At 41.6% G+C, this 17780-nt stretch overlaps 1 protein-coding gene across 1 annotated transcript in view; it reads right to left on the bottom strand.

Moving 5' to 3' along the window:
* Nucleotides 1-17780, bottom strand: part of CNGB3 (cyclic nucleotide gated channel subunit beta 3) — a 286679-nt gene that overhangs the window by 60722 nt on the left and 208177 nt on the right. The window contains exons 12-14 of the mRNA XM_040433859.1: nt 11521-11680; nt 8582-8679; nt 1935-2018 (exon numbers count right to left, since the gene is read on the bottom strand). Coding sequence (XP_040289793.1) covers nt 1935-2018; nt 8582-8679; nt 11521-11680 — 342 coding nt within the window. The remainder of the gene's footprint in view (nt 1-1934; nt 2019-8581; nt 8680-11520; nt 11681-17780) is intronic.

Genomic DNA, 17780 nt, shown 5'->3' with positions numbered 1-17780 from the left:
ACATGGTGTCAAAAAAAACAGTCCAGCAAAATCTGCCTTTGAAAAACCGTATGGCATTCCTTTCCTTCTGCGCCCTGCCGTGTGCCCGTACAGCAGTTAACGACCACATATGGGGTGTTTCTGTAAACTACAGAATCAGGGCCATAAATATTGAGTTTGTTTTGGCTGTTAACCTTTGCTTTGTAACTGGAAAAAAATTATTAAAATGGAAAATCTTCCATAAAAAGTGAAATTTTGAAAATGTATCTCTATTTTCCATTAATTCTTGTGGAACACCTAAAGGGTTAACAACGTTTGTAAAATCAGTTTTGAATACCTTGAGGGGTGTAGTTTATAGAATGGGGTCATTTTTGGGTGGTTTCTATTATGTAAGCCTTGCAAAGTGACTTCAGACCTGAACTGGTCCCTAAAAATTGGGTTTTTGAAAATTTCTGAAAAATTTCAAGATTTGCTTCTAAACTTCTAAGCCTTGTAACATCCCCAAAAAATAAAATGTCATTCCCAAAATGATCCAAACATGAATTAGACATATGGGGAATGTAAAGTAATAACTTTTTGGAGGTATTACTATGTATTATAGAAGTAGAGAAATTGAAACTTGGAAATTTGCAATTTTTTTACAAATTTTTGTTAAATTTGGTATTTTTTTATAAATAAAAAATTACTTTTTTTGACTTGATTTTACCAGTGTCATGAAGTACAATATGTGACGAAAAAACAATCTCAGAATGGCTTGGATAAGTCAAAGTCCTTAAGGTGAAATAGGGCTGAGTCCTTAAGGGGTTAAAAGGACTTTTGGGTCTTTAAAAGCTTTCAACAGTAAACCCTGCCTTAAAAAAAAAACACTTCCTGTCCCTACACTATCTGTCCCTTCTGCTGCAGCTCTCCCTGACTAAGACTGAGCCGAACCACGCGTCATCGGGTGCTATATAGCACCCGATGATGCGTTCCGGCCAGCCAATCACTGTAATGCCAGTAACCAACATGGCTACGGCATTGCCGTGAGTGCCAGTACTTCCCCACATGTTTATTGGCTGTGTAGCAGCCAACAAACGTGCGGGGAGGAGACTCGAGCATCACGCTCGAGCACACGCAGTGTTCGGTCGAGTCAAAATGGTGTTCGGCAGAGCATTCTCGCCAAACACTACTACTTAGGCTACTTTCACACTTGCGGCAGTGTGATCCGGCAGGCAGTTCCATCGTCGGAACTGCCCGCCGGATCCGCTGATCTGGATGTGACTGCGCATATGCAGACCGGAAGGACGGATCCGGCATTCCAGTATCTTGAATGCCGGATCCGGCACTAATATAACCCTATTCTTGCATCCTATCCTTGCATTCAGGCAAGTCTTCAGTTTTTTTCGCCGGAGATAAAACCGTAGCATGTTACGGTTTTCTCTTTTGCCTTATCAGTCAAAATGACTGAACTTAAGACATCCTGATGCATCCTGAACGGATTACTCTCCATTCAGAATGCATGGAGATATACCTGATCAGTTCTTTTCCGGCATTGAGCCCTTTTGACGGAACTCAGTGCCGGAAAAGAAAAACGCTAGTGTGAAAGTACCCTTACTTCTCCAGTCCCCTGCCAATCTAGTTTAAATACTCTGTAGGTCTCTGCCTGTCCTTGTCTACAAGCTGCCATCCTATGATGCTGCACGTGATTGCTGATACCAGTGATTGGCTGCAGCAGACACGTGCTATTAGAGGATGTCTCTGCTGACAGGAAGTACCAAGGGTAGTCATGGCAGCACCTGAGCCTGTGCTTGGGATCGGCAGTAGTGGGAAGAGTTGAGCTGTTTCTGTTTTTTGAATTTGTTTTTTAAAACATTAGGGTCTCTTTTTTTTAAACCAAATAATCCTTTTAATGCACTTGTAACTTTAAATCATTTAGAATAATACAGCTTAAGATAATAAGTGGCAAATTAATTTACCTTTTTGCAAACAAAATCTCCCGGTAAATAGACAATGGATTTCAGTTTTAACAGCAAGTCTTGAATCATCTGGTTATCACAGCCCTGAGTAAAAAGAATAATATTAATATAAACTTCATGCCGTAAAAAGTCTTTTTTTTCATCCTCATGTAACTACTCTCTTCTGCTGGGGTATCCTGCTTCTTTACTATATAACAGAGCTTTTTGTCTTTAAAACAAGTACAACAAAGGAACGTAATAGTGAAAAAGGAAGTGCAGTCTTGCACAGTAAAATTGTATCAGTTCAGAATAAACAGGTTCAATTAGATGCCAGATATATGTGGTTGGCATATCTGTGACACCACCCTGTTTTCTACCATTTCCAGGAGTTACTATATATAACACCCTACACATCTATCAGAGGGGTGGGTATTCCTGTCTTCATTACCTGCAAGATGAACCAAGCTAAACACTGGGGGACACAGCTGCCAGCCTCATCCAGTTTTCCTTCATCTATCAGTGAATTTATTACACTGTATTAGAAATCAAGTTCTGCGGTCTTGCAAACAACTGATGTTGTTACAGTTTGCTGGTTTGTCCAAACATACAGGTGAAACTCGAAAAATTAGAATATCGTGCAAAGTTCATTTATTTCAGTAATGCAACTTAAAAGGTGAAACTAACATATGAGATAGACTCATTACATGCAAAGCGAGAAATTTCAAGCCTTTATTTGTTATAATTTGGATGATTATGGCTTACAGCTTATGAAACCCCAAAGTCACAATCTCAGGTCCCCTTTGCTCAGGGGGTATGGATTAATTGGCTGACTAGAGTGTGACACTTTGAGCCTAGAATATTGAACCTTTTCACAATATTCAAATTTTAAGTTGCATTACTGAAATAAATGAACTTTTGCACAATATCCTAATTTTTTGAGTTTCACCTGTATATCAATTGGATCTGGTAATTTCTAATGATGCAGAGCTTGTTGGAAATGTTACTGTTCGAGAAACACTAGGTCATAGTGACCACAATATAATTATATTCCCCCCAAACTATAAGAAGCAAACTCTGTCAGGCAGAGCAAAGACATTAAATTTCAAAAATACTAATTTCCCTGGGTTGAGGGCAGCATTTCAGGGCATAGACTGGGAGCAGCTACTGTCACATAGTAATACTCAGAATAAATGGGAGAGCTTTAAATCCACATTGAGTAATTGCACAAAAAAAATTATTACTTTAGGTAACAAGTATAAACAGCTAAAATTAAACCCCCATGACTTACAGCTACTGTAAAAAGGGCAAAAAATCTGAGGGGTCAGTTGGAGCGTTTGAAGATTACAAAGGGGTTAATAAAATCTGTAAAAAGGAGATAAAATTAGCAAAAATACAAAACAAACAGCAGGTGGCAAAAGAGAGCAAAACAAATCCTAAAATACTCTTTAAATATATAAATACTAAAAAACCTAGGTCTGAGCAGGTAGGTGTCCTAAATAATGGAAAGGGGGTAGTCACTGAAGATAAGGAAAAGGCAGAGTTACTAAATGTTTTTTTAGCTCTGTATATACAAAAGAAGAGAAAGGAGCTGATATCTGTGGTGCTGGGGCTGTTAGTACATCCAGTAATATATTCACTTGGCTAACTGTAGATATGGTCCAAGACAAGTTAAATAGGATAAATGTGAACAAGGCTCCGGGTCCAGATGGATTACACCCAAGAGCAGTGATGGTCACTTCGCAGTGTTCGCCATCTTTAAAAAAATATAAACAGGGGCACAGCGATGACTGAACTGAGCTCTTTAAGCACTCTTCGGCAGTGATGGTCAGTTCGCAGTGTTCGCCAGCGAACACATGCGGGCTGCCATCTTTAGTAAGGTAGACTAATCCATCCGGCGATGCACAGGTAAGCCCTTACCTGTGCCTGTGCCGGGAGCCGGTCTGAAATCAAATGCAATCACCGAGAGCAGGCAGTTCCGAGAACAGCCCGATGAAGGCCCCGGCGGCTGATCTCGGAACTGCCTGCTCCCGGTGACTGCATTTGATTTCAGACCGGCTCCTGGCACAGGCACAGGTAAGGGCTTACCTGTGCATCGCCGGACGAGTGAGTCTACCTTACTAAAGAAGAAGAGGAGAAGAAGAGCCAGTGAATGATACACTAAAGGATCGACCACAGAGATTAGAAGAGAATCAAGAAAGAGCAGTGTCTTAGGGCCAATTGAGTGGAGCATGGTGAGGAGGAGTTTATGGTCTACGGTATCAAACGCTGCAGAGAGATCCAGCAGAATCAATAGTGAATAGTCACCATTTATTTTTGCTGTTAGGAGATCGTTTGACATTTTAGTAAGGGCAGTTTCTGTAGAGTGAAGAGGGCGAAAGGCAGATTGTAAGGGGTCAAGAAGAGAGTTTGCAGAGAGAAAGCTTATTAATCGAGAGTAGACAAGATGTTCAAGGAGTGCAGAGATGAAGGGGAGGTTAGAAACAGGTCTGTAGTTAGCAGCACAGGTCAAGTCAATAGACTTCTTCCTCTGTTATAGGGTCAAAAGAGGAGAAAGAGCATGTGGAGGAATTGGAGGGAGGAGGATTTAAATTATTTGGGGACTGGGAGATTATTTCCTGCCGGATACTGCCAATCTTGTCTCTGAAGTAAGTTGCCATGCCATCAGCGCAGAGGTCAGTGACAGGTTCTGGAACTTTAGGGCTTAGAATGGAATGAAAAGTGCCAAATAGTCGTTTTGGGTTATTTGAGTGAGGAGATGAGAGAGGTGGAGTACTTTTGTTTGGCAATGTTGAGAGACGAATTATATGTTTTGAGCATAAATTTATAATGGAGGAAGTCTGCTGATATTTTCTCCATAAGCGTTCTGCACATCTGGAGCAGCGCTGTAGAAAACGTGTTTCAGGTGTTAGCCAGGGTTGCCGTGTTCTGTGTCGAGAGGGACAGAGTGATATTGGAGAAACTTAATCTAGGGTGGTTTTGAGGGTCTGGTTGTAATGTGGACAAATGTAAAGTTATGCATCTTGGTAGTAATAATCTCTGTGCTATATATGTCCTAGGTGATGTAACACTGGGAGAGTCACTTATAGAGAAAGATTTGGGTGTCCTTGTGGATGGTAGATTAAATTACAGCATACAATGTCAATCAGCTGCTTCTAAGGCCACCAGGATACTGTCATGCATTAAACGAGGCATGGACTCGCAGGGCAGGGATGTGATATTACCACTTTACAAAGCATTGGTGCGGCCTCATCTGGAATATGCAGTTCAGTTCTGGGCGCCAGTCCATAGAAAGGATGCACTAAAGCTGGACAAAGTACAGATAAGGGGCATGGAGCGTCTTAGTTATGAAAAAAGATTAAAATAATTGAATTTATTTAGTCTTGAGAAGAGACGTCTAAGGGGGGACATGATTAACGTATACAAATATATAAATGGACCATACAAAAAATACGGTGAAAAACTGTTCCATGTAAAATGCGCTCAAAAGACAAGGGGGCACTGCCTCCGACTGGAGAGGAAAAAGTTCAGTCTCCGGAAGTGTCAAAGCTTCTTTACTGTAAGAGCTATGAATCTGTGGAACAGACTTCCTCAGGACATGGTCACAGCAGGAACAGTTCTAAAAAGGGTTTAGATGAATTCTTAAATTAAAATCACATTTATGCTTATGGAAATGTGTAGAAATCTGAGTCTCAATTCCTTCTGGGATTCGCGTCCCCACCTATCCCTTGGTTGAACTTGATGGACTTATGTATTTTTTCAACAGTACAGTACGATACACTTGTTGGTTCCTCTTTGTTATAGTGTAGGGATCAGCAACCTTCAGCACTCCTGCCAGTGGCATACCTACCATATAGGCAGACCACGCAGCTGCTATGGGTCCCTTGAGGAAGAGGGGCCCGCAGTGAAGGAGAGGCAACGGCCCCTAATTGCTCCTATCTTTCTAAAGCTAAAGGACCTTTGATGATGTTATTACAATTCCTGTAAGGGAACTGCAAAGTGTAAAGTGTAGTTCCCAGGTTAGAACAGTGCATCTGCCAGGACCTGTGATGACATCAACATCACAGGGGCTGCAGGATCTAGCAAAGGAACTGCACCAAAAAAAACACAACCTCATGTACCTCACACAGTGACCATAATGTATAACTGACCACATATTTTTGTAAACACTGCATCTACAGTATTATACCTTGTATGTCTAACATCAATACACTGCTCTATATGTATATATATATATATATATATATATATATATAATATATATATATACAGTTGCAAGAAAAAGTATGTGAACCCTTTGGAATGATATGGATTTCTGCACAAATTGGTCATAAAATGTGATCTGATCTTCATCTAAGTCACAACAATAGACAATCACAGTCTGCTTAAACTAATAACACACAAAGAATTAAATGTTACCATGTTTTTATTGAAAACACCATGTAAATATTCACAGTGCAGGTGGACAAAGTATGTGAACCCCTAGACTAATGACATCTTCAAGAGCTAATTGGAGTGAGGTGTCAGCCAACTGGAGTCCAATCATCAATGAGATGAGAAGATGAGATTGATGGTGTTTGTTACAGCTGCCCTGCCCTATAAAAAACACACACCAGTTCTGGGTTTGCTTTTCACAAGAAGCATTGCCTGATGTGAATGATGCCTCGCACAAAAAAGCTCTCAGAAGACCTACAATTAAGAATTGTTGACTTGCATAAAGCTGGAAAGGGTTATAAACGTATCTCCAAAAGCCTTGCTGTTCATCAGTCAACGGTAAGGCAAATTGTCTATAAATGGAGAAAGTTCAGCACTGCTGCTACTCTCCCTAGGAGTGGCCGTCCTGTAAAGATGACTGCAAGAGCACAGCGCATACTGCTGAATGAGGTGAAGAAGAATCCTAGAGGGTCAGCTAAAGACTTACAAAAGTCTCTGGCATATGCTAACATCCCTGTTAGCGAATCTATGATACGTAAAACACTAAACAAGAATGGATTTCATGGGAGGATACCACAGAAGAAGCCACTGCTGTCCAAACAAAACATTGCTGCACGTTTACAGTTTGCACAAGAGCACCTGGATGTTCCACAGCAGTACTGGCAAAATATTCTGTGGACAGATGAAACCAAAGTTGAGTTGTTTGGAAGAAACACACAACACTATGTGTGGAGAAAAAGAGGCACAGCACACCAACATCAAAACCTCATCCCAACTGTGAAATATGGTGGTGGGGGCATCATGGTTTGGGGCTGCTTTGTTGCGTCAGGGCCTGGACGGATTGCTATCATCGAAGGAAAAATGAATTCCCAAGTTTATCAAGACATTTTGCAGGGGAACTTAAGGCCATCTGTCTACCAGCTGAAGCTCAACAGAAGATGGGTGTTGCAACAGGACAACGACCCAAAGCATAGAAGTAAATCAACACCAGAATGGCTTAAACAGAAGAAAATACGCCTTATGGAGTGGCCCAGTCAGAGTCCTGATCTCAACCCGATTGAGATGCTGTGACATGACCTCAAGAAAGCGATTCACACCAGACATCCCAACAATATTGCTGAACTGAAACAGTTCTGTAAAGAGGAATGATCAAGAATTACTCCTGACTGTTGTGCACGTCTGATCTGCAACTACAGGAAACGTTTGGTTGAAGTTATTGCTGCCAAAGGAGGTTCAACCAGTTATTAAATCCAAGGGTTCACATACTGTTTCCACCTGCACTGTGAATGTTTACAAAACCCAGAACTGATGTGTGTTTTTTATAGGGCAGGGCAGCTGTAACAAACACCATCAATCTCATCTTCTCATCTCATTGATTGGACTCCAGTTGGCTGACACCTCACTCCAATTAGCTCTTGGAAATGTCATTAGTCTAGGGGTTCATATACTTTTTCCACCTGCAATGTGAATGTTTACATATTGTGTTCAATAAAAACATGGTAACATTTAATTCTTTGTGTGTTATTAGTTTAAGCAGACTGTGATTGTCTATTGTTGTGACCTAGATGAAGATCAGATCACATTTTATGACCAATTTGTGCAGAAACCCATATCATTCCAAAGGGTTCACATACTTTTTCTCGCAACTGTATATATATATATATATATACAAACACTGCATATATTACACATTATTATAGATGCAATATGTACGCTATATAGTATATACAGCAGTGTACTGATATGTTAGGTACAAGGTATAATAGATAAAGTAATTTATACCTCATACCTCACATCAATACACTGCTGTATTTACTATACATCTGTACACACTGCATATATTATACCTCTTTTGTGTGCCAGGGCTGTTTTGTAATCCCAATCCGGCCCTGTGGAATGGGGGCCAGATTTAGATTCTTGCTATGGGGCCCAGTGATTTCTATGTACACCCCTGACTCCAGCTGTAGTGAAACTACGACTCCCAGCATGCACACTTGCTTAACTGTTCTCAGAACTCCCATAGAAGTGAATGGAACATGCTGGGGGTTGTAGTTTCACAACAGCTGGAGGGCCGGAGGTTGCTGACCCCTATTATATTTCTTGCAAACAACTATAATGCATTCAGAAACCCTTTAACTTTTTGTACATTTTGTTATGTTGCGGCCTTGTGCTAAAATAATTCAAGTTTCTCCCCTCCATTCTGCACTTAATATCCCATATAAAGCCGCACCACTTACTTTGAACAATTCCACATTGCTGACAATCGCCAAATTTACATCCACTGCTATAGCCAGTTGCATTTTTGTTGGCATTTCCTCGAGGAGCTCAGATTCATCTATAAAGATATAAATATATATACAGTCACATACAATCACGAAAGGTATGTGAGGTTATGAGGTTATGTAGAATAGAAACCATAAGCTCTTTAACTGTACAACTACAAAAGTAACCATGGTCTTCGAAACCATAAGTCATTTTCATTATACACACACACACTCATTGACAAAAAAACATAACACACCAAGACAGAAATGTCGGATTACTGAAAAACCCGGCATGCAGACATGTAAATGATTACAGGTGTGGTCTGATTAGACACTGTGTCTTGCCACAAGAGGGCATAAAAGTGCTTTTCTTGCTGCCATATAAAAAGGCTTTCAGAGGCTACTTTTGGGTATTGTATCTCTTGGTGAGAAAGTGGATGGTCCAGATTGACCACCAGTAGAGAGGATTGTTTGATCTGCCGAGAAGCACAAGCAGTTCCCACAGTTTGGTTGTCCACCATCCAGACTTATGTGGTTCCTTCATTACACACCTCTGTCTCAGTGGCAGTGTCCTGCCATTGATAGCTAGCCACCGCCACCTTCATTTGCAGTGGGGTCATGGACAAGAAACCTGGACTACTGTGGACTGGAACCGTATGACTCCAGGTTCTGTTTGGGATCCATTGCATTTGACAGTCGCCCCACCCCCCCTTCTCAAATCTGATAGTTATCCCCTATCATGTCTGTGGTTATTTGGGAAGATTGCATAGTGTACCTATAGAGAGACTTAGGAAGGGTTAGTACCATCATTGCTACTGCCTATACACAACTATTGGGAGAAGCTTACTTTGTAATATACCTCTGAACTGTGTCTATTGCTGTTATGTGTACTACAACTCCCATCATCTATTCAGTAAAAAAATACTTTATTTATTGCAATCAAGTGGGCCTGGTCATTGACTCCGCCATCTGCCAGGCCCTAATTGTGCCCTACTTCCTTGCACCTACCTAATATCTAGCTAACATCAAAGACACCCCAATCATGACCAGGCAGGTGCCCCCAGAAAGACCAGGATGTGCCCTCGGGGAAGAAAGGGTACGCCCTCCTATCACTGCACGACCCAGGGAGTTCCAGGGTGAGGATGCCCCCGTGAGCACCACTTCACCACAGTCACCACTGCCATAGTCTCTGCCCTGTACCTTCCCTGTAGCTTGCTGCACAGTGGTGGCCATAAGTACAGAATACAGTAGCAGCAAAGTGGATGAGATTTGAACAAATCCCATAATACAAATACTGGGCAGGTTTAACTCGATGACTTCGATCAGAAACTGCCCTGTTACAGGCAGTGGCTATGGACCCACTGTGCCAACCAACCAGTTTGGCCTAGTGCTAACTCTATGGGCGTTATACTAGCAGGTCTTCCATATTCACCCTTTAGACCCCTATACAGGGATCTGGACTTTGCTGCGGAGGAGTCACTGTGCCACTAGCATTTGAGATAGCCCCGTTGTGGTTGTCTGTTGACCAACAGAGGTCAGAGACACTGGTGAAAAGCACAGTAGGATCAGGCAATATACGTAGTCTGGAGATTGTCTAAGGTCAGTGCAGGCAGCGTACTAGCATATCTGAGAGACAAGTGCAAGGTCGGGGCAGGCGGCAATGGACCAATATGAGGAACAGGCAAAGGTCAGGGCAGCTAACAGAGAGTCAGAGTTGTTAGTCAGACAGATAATCTCACCTTCACTAGTAACTAGAGATTAGGAACCTAAAGCTCAGACACACTCCCCTTGGGGAAGGTGCCTTATATACCAAAGGGCAGCCAGCCGTAGGGTGGAGAAGAATTTGGACTGGAGTACTGGCTCTTAAAAAGGCTGAGAGTGAGCGCACGTGCTCCCTATAGTAGGCCAGGACACCTTTGCATAAGGCAAGGCACGCAAGCGTCAGTCTGCAGAAGACACTACACATGCCGGTGGCCGAAGGCACTGCTGGCCAGCAGTAGAGTGGGACAACGTGGTGCCTATGCACAAAAAGAGCGGGGAGTGTGAGCACAGGACAACAGCGCAAGATACCCGGTGTTTGTTGTTTTTCATCAGACTTTTTCCATTTAGTTCATTAATTGATTGGTACAAACACAGCATTTCGTGAGGACATTCAGCCTTCCTCTATGTGATGACATGCACCCTCTAAGGCATTTTAGAGCTCACAAACCATTTTTATGATAATAGACATGTCATAAATGAATTGTGGTGGCAGATGCTATAGACACAAAAAGGAGTTTACAGCAATGGAAATTGAGTTTTAGAAACCTTGCAACCGAAAGGCTTGAATGAAACATGCAGCTTCAGCGTATTCTCTGTGATCTCTGAATCTTTGTAAATAAAATGTTGAAACTTTTGCATTAAAGGGGTTGTCCGGTTTCATGATATTGATGACCGGTCCTCAGGATAGGTTGGTGAGGGTTTGACTCCTGGCACCCCTGTTGATCAGCTGTTTGGAAGGGTTGCAGCACCATATAGTGGTTGTGCTTGGTTTTGCAGCTAAAGCCCATGCATATAGGCCATGTGACCACTGATTGTAACATCACTGGCCTAGAAAGAGGCAGCAACACCCATTGGAGTGCTGCAGCCTCTTCAAACAGCTGATCAGTAGGGCTGCTGGGAGTTGGAAAGTCACTGATTTGATATTGTTGACCTATCCTTATGAAGGCTTACCATTCCCATGCACGGCTTGATTTGTTTTGTGTGGTACTTGCTTTGAAAGTTCTTTAAATCCAGCCTAACCTTGCCAATTGACCATTGGTATCAGCTTTGGAATTGGAGGCTATTTGTCATTTTCCGGATAAACCTCAAAAATCAGATTTTAGTGCCAACTGAAATTTTTCTCTTAAAAGTAGTTAAAGATGAACTCATACCCAACATTCCTTGTGAATCCCATGTGTACTCATACCAGGTCCGTACACGCTTCTGAACATGTCTGGGGATTTTGTTGTTGTTCATATAGCCTACAGTTTTATCCAGACTGGCACGGTAATGGCTTTGTCCTGCAGTTGCGGCTCCAATCACATCACGCATCTATAAAACACATGGATAAATAACATTTTATGACTACTTTTTATATAGTACGTATAACATAAACCTAGCTGCTGAATATTTGTTATTTTAGAGTAAAATTAATATAATATCACAGGAGGTGGTAGCTCTAAACTGTTCAATCTGTGCATGTTTATGATAAGATTTTTACCTATTGCTGTGCTTGCATCTCCACATAATACTTCTGTGGAAAAGAGACATGCAAGCTACTCCACATTCGAAAAGGAAAGAAAATCTGCCTCATACTAGGAGTCCAGCTCTTTCTGGGTAAGTACTCTTTAACAGAGCTAAGCAAACAAACTTTGCTTGGCTGCCTGAGAGGCCTTGGTTGGGGTACTATTTCTTCTTATCGAGGACTCCAAGTAAGCATGAGGAGTATAGTAAGCCAGTCAACGTTCCTCTGGGTTTCTGGAAAAAATATATGAAAATTAGCACATCTTACTTCTGCTGGCATAAGATTGGCTTAAGAAAGGTAATTTTAATATCTTTCCCAAAAACCCAGATGGGCATTGCCTGACCTAAAATACTCCACACACATACTACACATACTAGGTGATCTGGATAATGAGAAAGATTACCAACCAAACAACCCATATATATTTCCAAAAAACCCAGAGTAGCATATTGGTCTCTCTCTCTTCCTCTCTCTCTCTTTCAAAATTTGTTAGATTGAATACTTTTAGTTGATTTCTGAACCAGTAGAATTGATTCCCTCATCCTTGCCCTTTAGTCACCACCCTGTTTCGGTCTTTAATGACCACATATTTTTTTAATTGTCGCATTCCAAGAGCTAACTCTTGTTCATATTTCCATCATTGTTTTTTGCATTCCATTTTGGGGTATAAATAACTTACTGATTAGCTTTTATTAACTCTTTTTCGGGGATAGTAAAAACAGCAATACTGCCACTGAGTTTTTACAAGCACTACCGCTGATGGGTGAGATGTCTGTGATCGGCGTTATCGCCCATGGAGGCATTAGCCCTGGGTGTCTGCTGTCTGCATTTTAAAGACTTGACCAGCACAGTACATGTGCGCTGCTAGTTATGAATGGTTTGCAAGATATAATTTACAGTGGACACATGGATCGTAGGAACCTGTAGACTGTAGAAGACTCTTTGACTTATATGGAAGAGTGTTGTGGTCAGGCGCTATGATCTGTGCGGAAATCATTATGTAGAGAGAAGGAGGAGGTGAGCTGTGACCATCATCTATTATGAATGGTGGATGCTTTGTTATTCATTGTAATCCTGTCTGTAATAATAATGTGATGACTGCTGAAAATTGATCTCTACAAAACAGGAAGTATGAACCTATTATGTGGATCAGAGGCAAGAGTTAAAACTGCAAGAATTCTGGATTTTTATAAATATTGATACAGACAAGAAAATGAAAAGAAAAGTTTGCCAAAATTCTTTAATTTCCTTTAACCACTTCAGCCCCCAGTGCTTAAACACCCTGAAAGACCAGGCCACTTTTTACACTTCTGACCTACACTACTTTCACCATTTATTGCTCGGTCATGCAACTTACCACCCAAATGAATTTTACCTCCTTTTCTTCTCACTAATAGAGCTTTCATTTGGTGGTATTTCATTGCTGCTGACATTTTTACTTTTTTTGTTATTAATCAAAATTTAACGATTTTTTTGCAAAAAAAATGAAATTTTTCACTTTCAGTTGTAAAATTTTGCAAAAAAAACTACATCCATATATAAATTTTGCTCTAAATTTATTGTTCTACATGTCTTTGATAAAAAAAAAATGTTTGGGTAAAAAAAAAATGGTTTGGGTAAAAGTTATAGCGTTTACAAACTATGGTACAAAAATGTGAATTTCCGCTTTTTGAAGCAGCTCTGACTTTCTGAGCACCTGTCATGTTTCCTGAGGTTCTACAATGCCCAGACAGTACAAATACCCCACAAATGACCCCATTTCGGAAAGTACACACCCTAAGGTGTTCGCTGATGGGCATAGTGAGTTCATAAAACTTTTTATTTTTTGTCACAAGTTAGCGGAAAATGATGATTTTTTTTTTTCTTACAAAGTCTCATATTCCACTAACTTGTGACAAAAAATAAAAAGTTCTATGAACTCACTATGCCCATCAGCGAATACCTTGGGGTCTCTTCTTTCCAAAATGGGGTCACTTGTGGGGTAGTTATACTGCCCTGGCATTCGAGGGGCCCAAATGTGTGGTAAGGAGTTTGAAATCAAATTCTGTAAAAAATGACGAGTGAAATCCGAAAGGTGCTCTTTGGAATATGGGCCCCTTTGCCCACCTAGGCTGCAAAAAAGTGTCACACATCTGGTATCTCCGTATTCAGTAGAAGTTGGGGAATGTGTTTTGGGGTGTCTTTTTACATATACCCATGCTGTGTGAGATAAATATCTTGGTCAAATGCCAACTTTGTATAAAAAAATGGGAAAAGTTGTCTTTTGCCAAGATATTTATCTCACCCAGCATGGGTATATGTAAAAAGACACCCCAAAACACATTCCCCAACTTCTACTGAATACAGAGATACCAGATGTGTGACACTTTTTTGCAGCCTAGGTGGGCAAAGGGGCCCATATTCCAAAGAGCACCTTTCGGATTTCACTCGTCATTTTTTACAGAATTTGATTTCAAACTCCTTACCACACATTTGGGCCCCTAGAATGCCAGGGCAGTATAACTACCCCACAAGTGACCCCATTTTGGAAAGAAGACACCCCAAGGTATTCCGTGAGGGGCATGGCGAGTTCCTAGAATTTTTTATTTTTTGTCACAAGTTAGTGGAAAATGATGATTTTTATTTTTTTTTCATACAAAGTCTCATATTCCACTAACTTGTGACAAAAAATAAAAACTTCCATGAACTCGCCATGCCCATCAGCGAATACCTTGGGGTCTCTTCTTTCCAAAATGGGGTCACTTGTGGGGTAGTTATACTGCCCTGGCATTCTAGGGGCCCAAATGTGTGGTAAGGAGTTTGAAATCAAATTCTGTAAAAAATGACGAGTGAAATCCAAAAGGTGCTCTTTGGAATATGGGCCCCTTTGCCCACCTAGGCTGCAAAAAAGTGTCACACATCTGGTATCTCCGTATTCAGTAGAAGTTGGGGAATGTGTTTTGTGGTGTCATTTTACATATACCCATGCTGGGTGAGAGAAATATCTTGGCAAAAGACAACTTTTCCCATTTTTTTATACAAAGTTGGCATTTGACCAAGATATTTATCTCACCCAGCATGGGTATATGTAAAAAGACACCCCAAAACACATTCCCCAACTTCTACTGAATACGGAGATACCAGATGTGTGACACTTTTTTGCAGCCTAGGTGGGCAAAGGGGCCCATATTCCAAAGAGCACCTTTCGGATTTCACTCGTCATTTTTTACAGAATTTGATTTCAAACTACTTGCCACACATTTGGGCCCCTAGAATGCCAGGGCAGTATAACTACCCCACAAGTGACCCCATTTTGGAAAGAAGAGACCCCAAGGTATTCGCTGATGGGCATAGCGAGTTCATGGAAGTTTTTATTTTTTGTCACAAGTTAGTGGAATATGAGACTTTGTATGAAAAAAAAAAAAAAAAAAAATCATCATTTTCCACTAACTTGTGACAAAAAATAAAAAATTCTAGGAACTCGCCATACCCCTCACGGAATACCTTGGGGTGTCTTCTTTCCAAAATAGGGTCACTTGTGGGGTAGTTATACTGCCCTGGCATTTTTCAGGGGCCCTAATGTGTGGTAAGTAGGTAAATGACCTGTGAAATCCGAAAGGTGCTCTTTGGAATGTGGGCCCCTTTGCCCACCTAGGCTGCAAAAAAGTGTCACACATCTGGTATCGTCGTACTCGGGAGAAGTTGGGGAATGTGTTTTGTGGTGTCATTTTACATATACCCATGCTGGGTGAGAGAAATATCTTGGCAAAAGACAACTTTTCCCATTTTTTTTATACAAAGTTGGCATTTGACCAAGATATTTATCTCACCCAGCATGGGTATATGTAAAATGACACCCCAAAACACATTCACCAACTTCTACTGAATACGGAGATACCACATGTGTGACACTTTTTTGCAGCCTAGGTGGGCAAAGGGGCCCAAATTCCTTTTAGGAGGGCATTTTTAGACATTTGGATACCAGACTTCTTCTCACGCTTTGGGGCCCCTAAAATGCCAGGGCAGTATAAATACCCCACATGTGACCCCATTTTGGAAAGAAGACACCCCAAGGTATTTAATGAGGGGCATGGCGAGTTCATAGAAAAAAAATTTTATGGGCACAAGTTAGCGGAAATTGATTTTTTTAATTTTTTTCTCACAAAGTCTCCCTTTCTGCTAACTTGGGACAAAAATTTCAATCTTTCATGGACTCAATATGCCCCTCAGCGAATACCTTGGGGTGTCTTCTTTCCAAAATGGTGTTATTTGTGGGGTGTTTGTACTGCCCTGGCATTTGAGGGTCTCCGCAATCATTACATGTATGCCCAGCATTAGGAGTTTCTACTATTCTCCTTATATTGAGCATACAGGTAATGAGATTTTTTTTTTCCGTTCAGCCGCTGGGCTGAAAGAAAAAAATGAACGGCACAGATTTCTTCATTCGCATCGATCAATGTGGATGAAAAAATCTCTGCCAAAAAAAGAAAAAGGAGGGGAAAGGCGTCTGCCAGGACATAGGAGCTCCGCCCAACATCCATGCCCACTTAGCTCGTATGCCCTGGCAAACCAGATTTCTCCATTCACATCAATCGATGTGGATGAATAAATCATTGCCGGGATTTTTTTTTTTTATATATACAAAGTGTTTGCCAAAGTATATGAACACCGCCACCTCCTCAGCTCATATGCCTCGGCAAACGTATCTTTTACTGCAGAGGAGAAATCTCGTCTTGCAGCGCCGCATACACCAACTTGCGTGTAATCTGACAGCAGCGCAATGCTTCTGTCCGAATGCACATCAGTGTCGATCGGTTGGTCCACCTGAAAGGTAAAAAAAACAAAACAAAAAAGAAAAAACCAGGCCGCAACGCAATAAATTTATTAACTGTTGAACAGAACATAGAAACTTTTTTTAAACTTTTTTAACTGAACGTTTAACTTTTTTACTTACCGGTATTTTTTTTTTTGTTTAGTTTTTTTTACCTTTAAAGAACAAACCTCTCCTTCCTAATGGGACAATGTGCAAAGCGCAAATCGCCGAAAGATGTGGCGAAGTACGTTATGCACTTTATCCCAGGTGAAAGGAGAGGTTTGCAGCAGCTGTGAGTGAATGGGCCCTAATAGCCCTGTGTGCCTGTCCTGGTGAGATGTGATCCCTATGCTAGGTGTACCTGTGTGTGGTACTTCCGGAAACACTCTCCATAGCATAGGGCAGGGTGGTCAGCACAGTCAGGACAGAAATAGCGGGTGTCACGCCTTATTCCACTCCTGCTACAGACACAACATCTTTTTCGGGGTGACGGTTGGGTTGAGGTACCAGGAACGACACTGGGGAAATGTCGCTCGTGTAGACGGCTAACTACACTGGTGGATGGGGCCACGGAACCTCCTGGGTAAAGGAGGTTCTCGATGATCTCTTCCTGGAATTTGAGGAAGGATCCTGTTCTCCCAGCCTTACTGTAGAGAACAAAACTATTGTACAGCGCCAATTGAATCAAATATACAGACACCTTCTTATACCAGCGTCTGGTTCTGCGGGAAACTAAATACGGAGACAACATCTGGTCATTGAAGTCCACCCCTCCCATGAGCGCATTATAGTCGTGGACACAGAGGGGCTTTTCAATGACACGGGTTGCTCGCTCAATTTGGATTGTCGTGTCTGCGTGAATGGAGGAGAGCATGTAAACGTCACGCTTGTCTCTCCATTTCACCGCGAGCAGTTCTTCGTTACACAAGGCAGCCCTCTGCCCCCTTGCAAGACGGGTGGTTACAAGCCGTTGGGGGAAGCCCACACGACTAGTTCGCGCGGTGCCACAGGCGCAAATCCGTTCTAGAAACAAATGCCTAAAGAGGGCCACACTTGTGTAGAAATTGTCCACATAAAGATGGTACCCCTTGCCGAATAAGGGTGACACCAAGTCC

Source organism: Bufo bufo, chromosome 5, assembly GCF_905171765.1.
Source record: "Bufo bufo chromosome 5, aBufBuf1.1, whole genome shotgun sequence".
NCBI lineage: Eukaryota > Metazoa > Chordata > Amphibia > Anura > Bufonidae > Bufo > Bufo bufo.
This window is presented reverse-complemented; position numbering and strand designations above follow the sequence as displayed.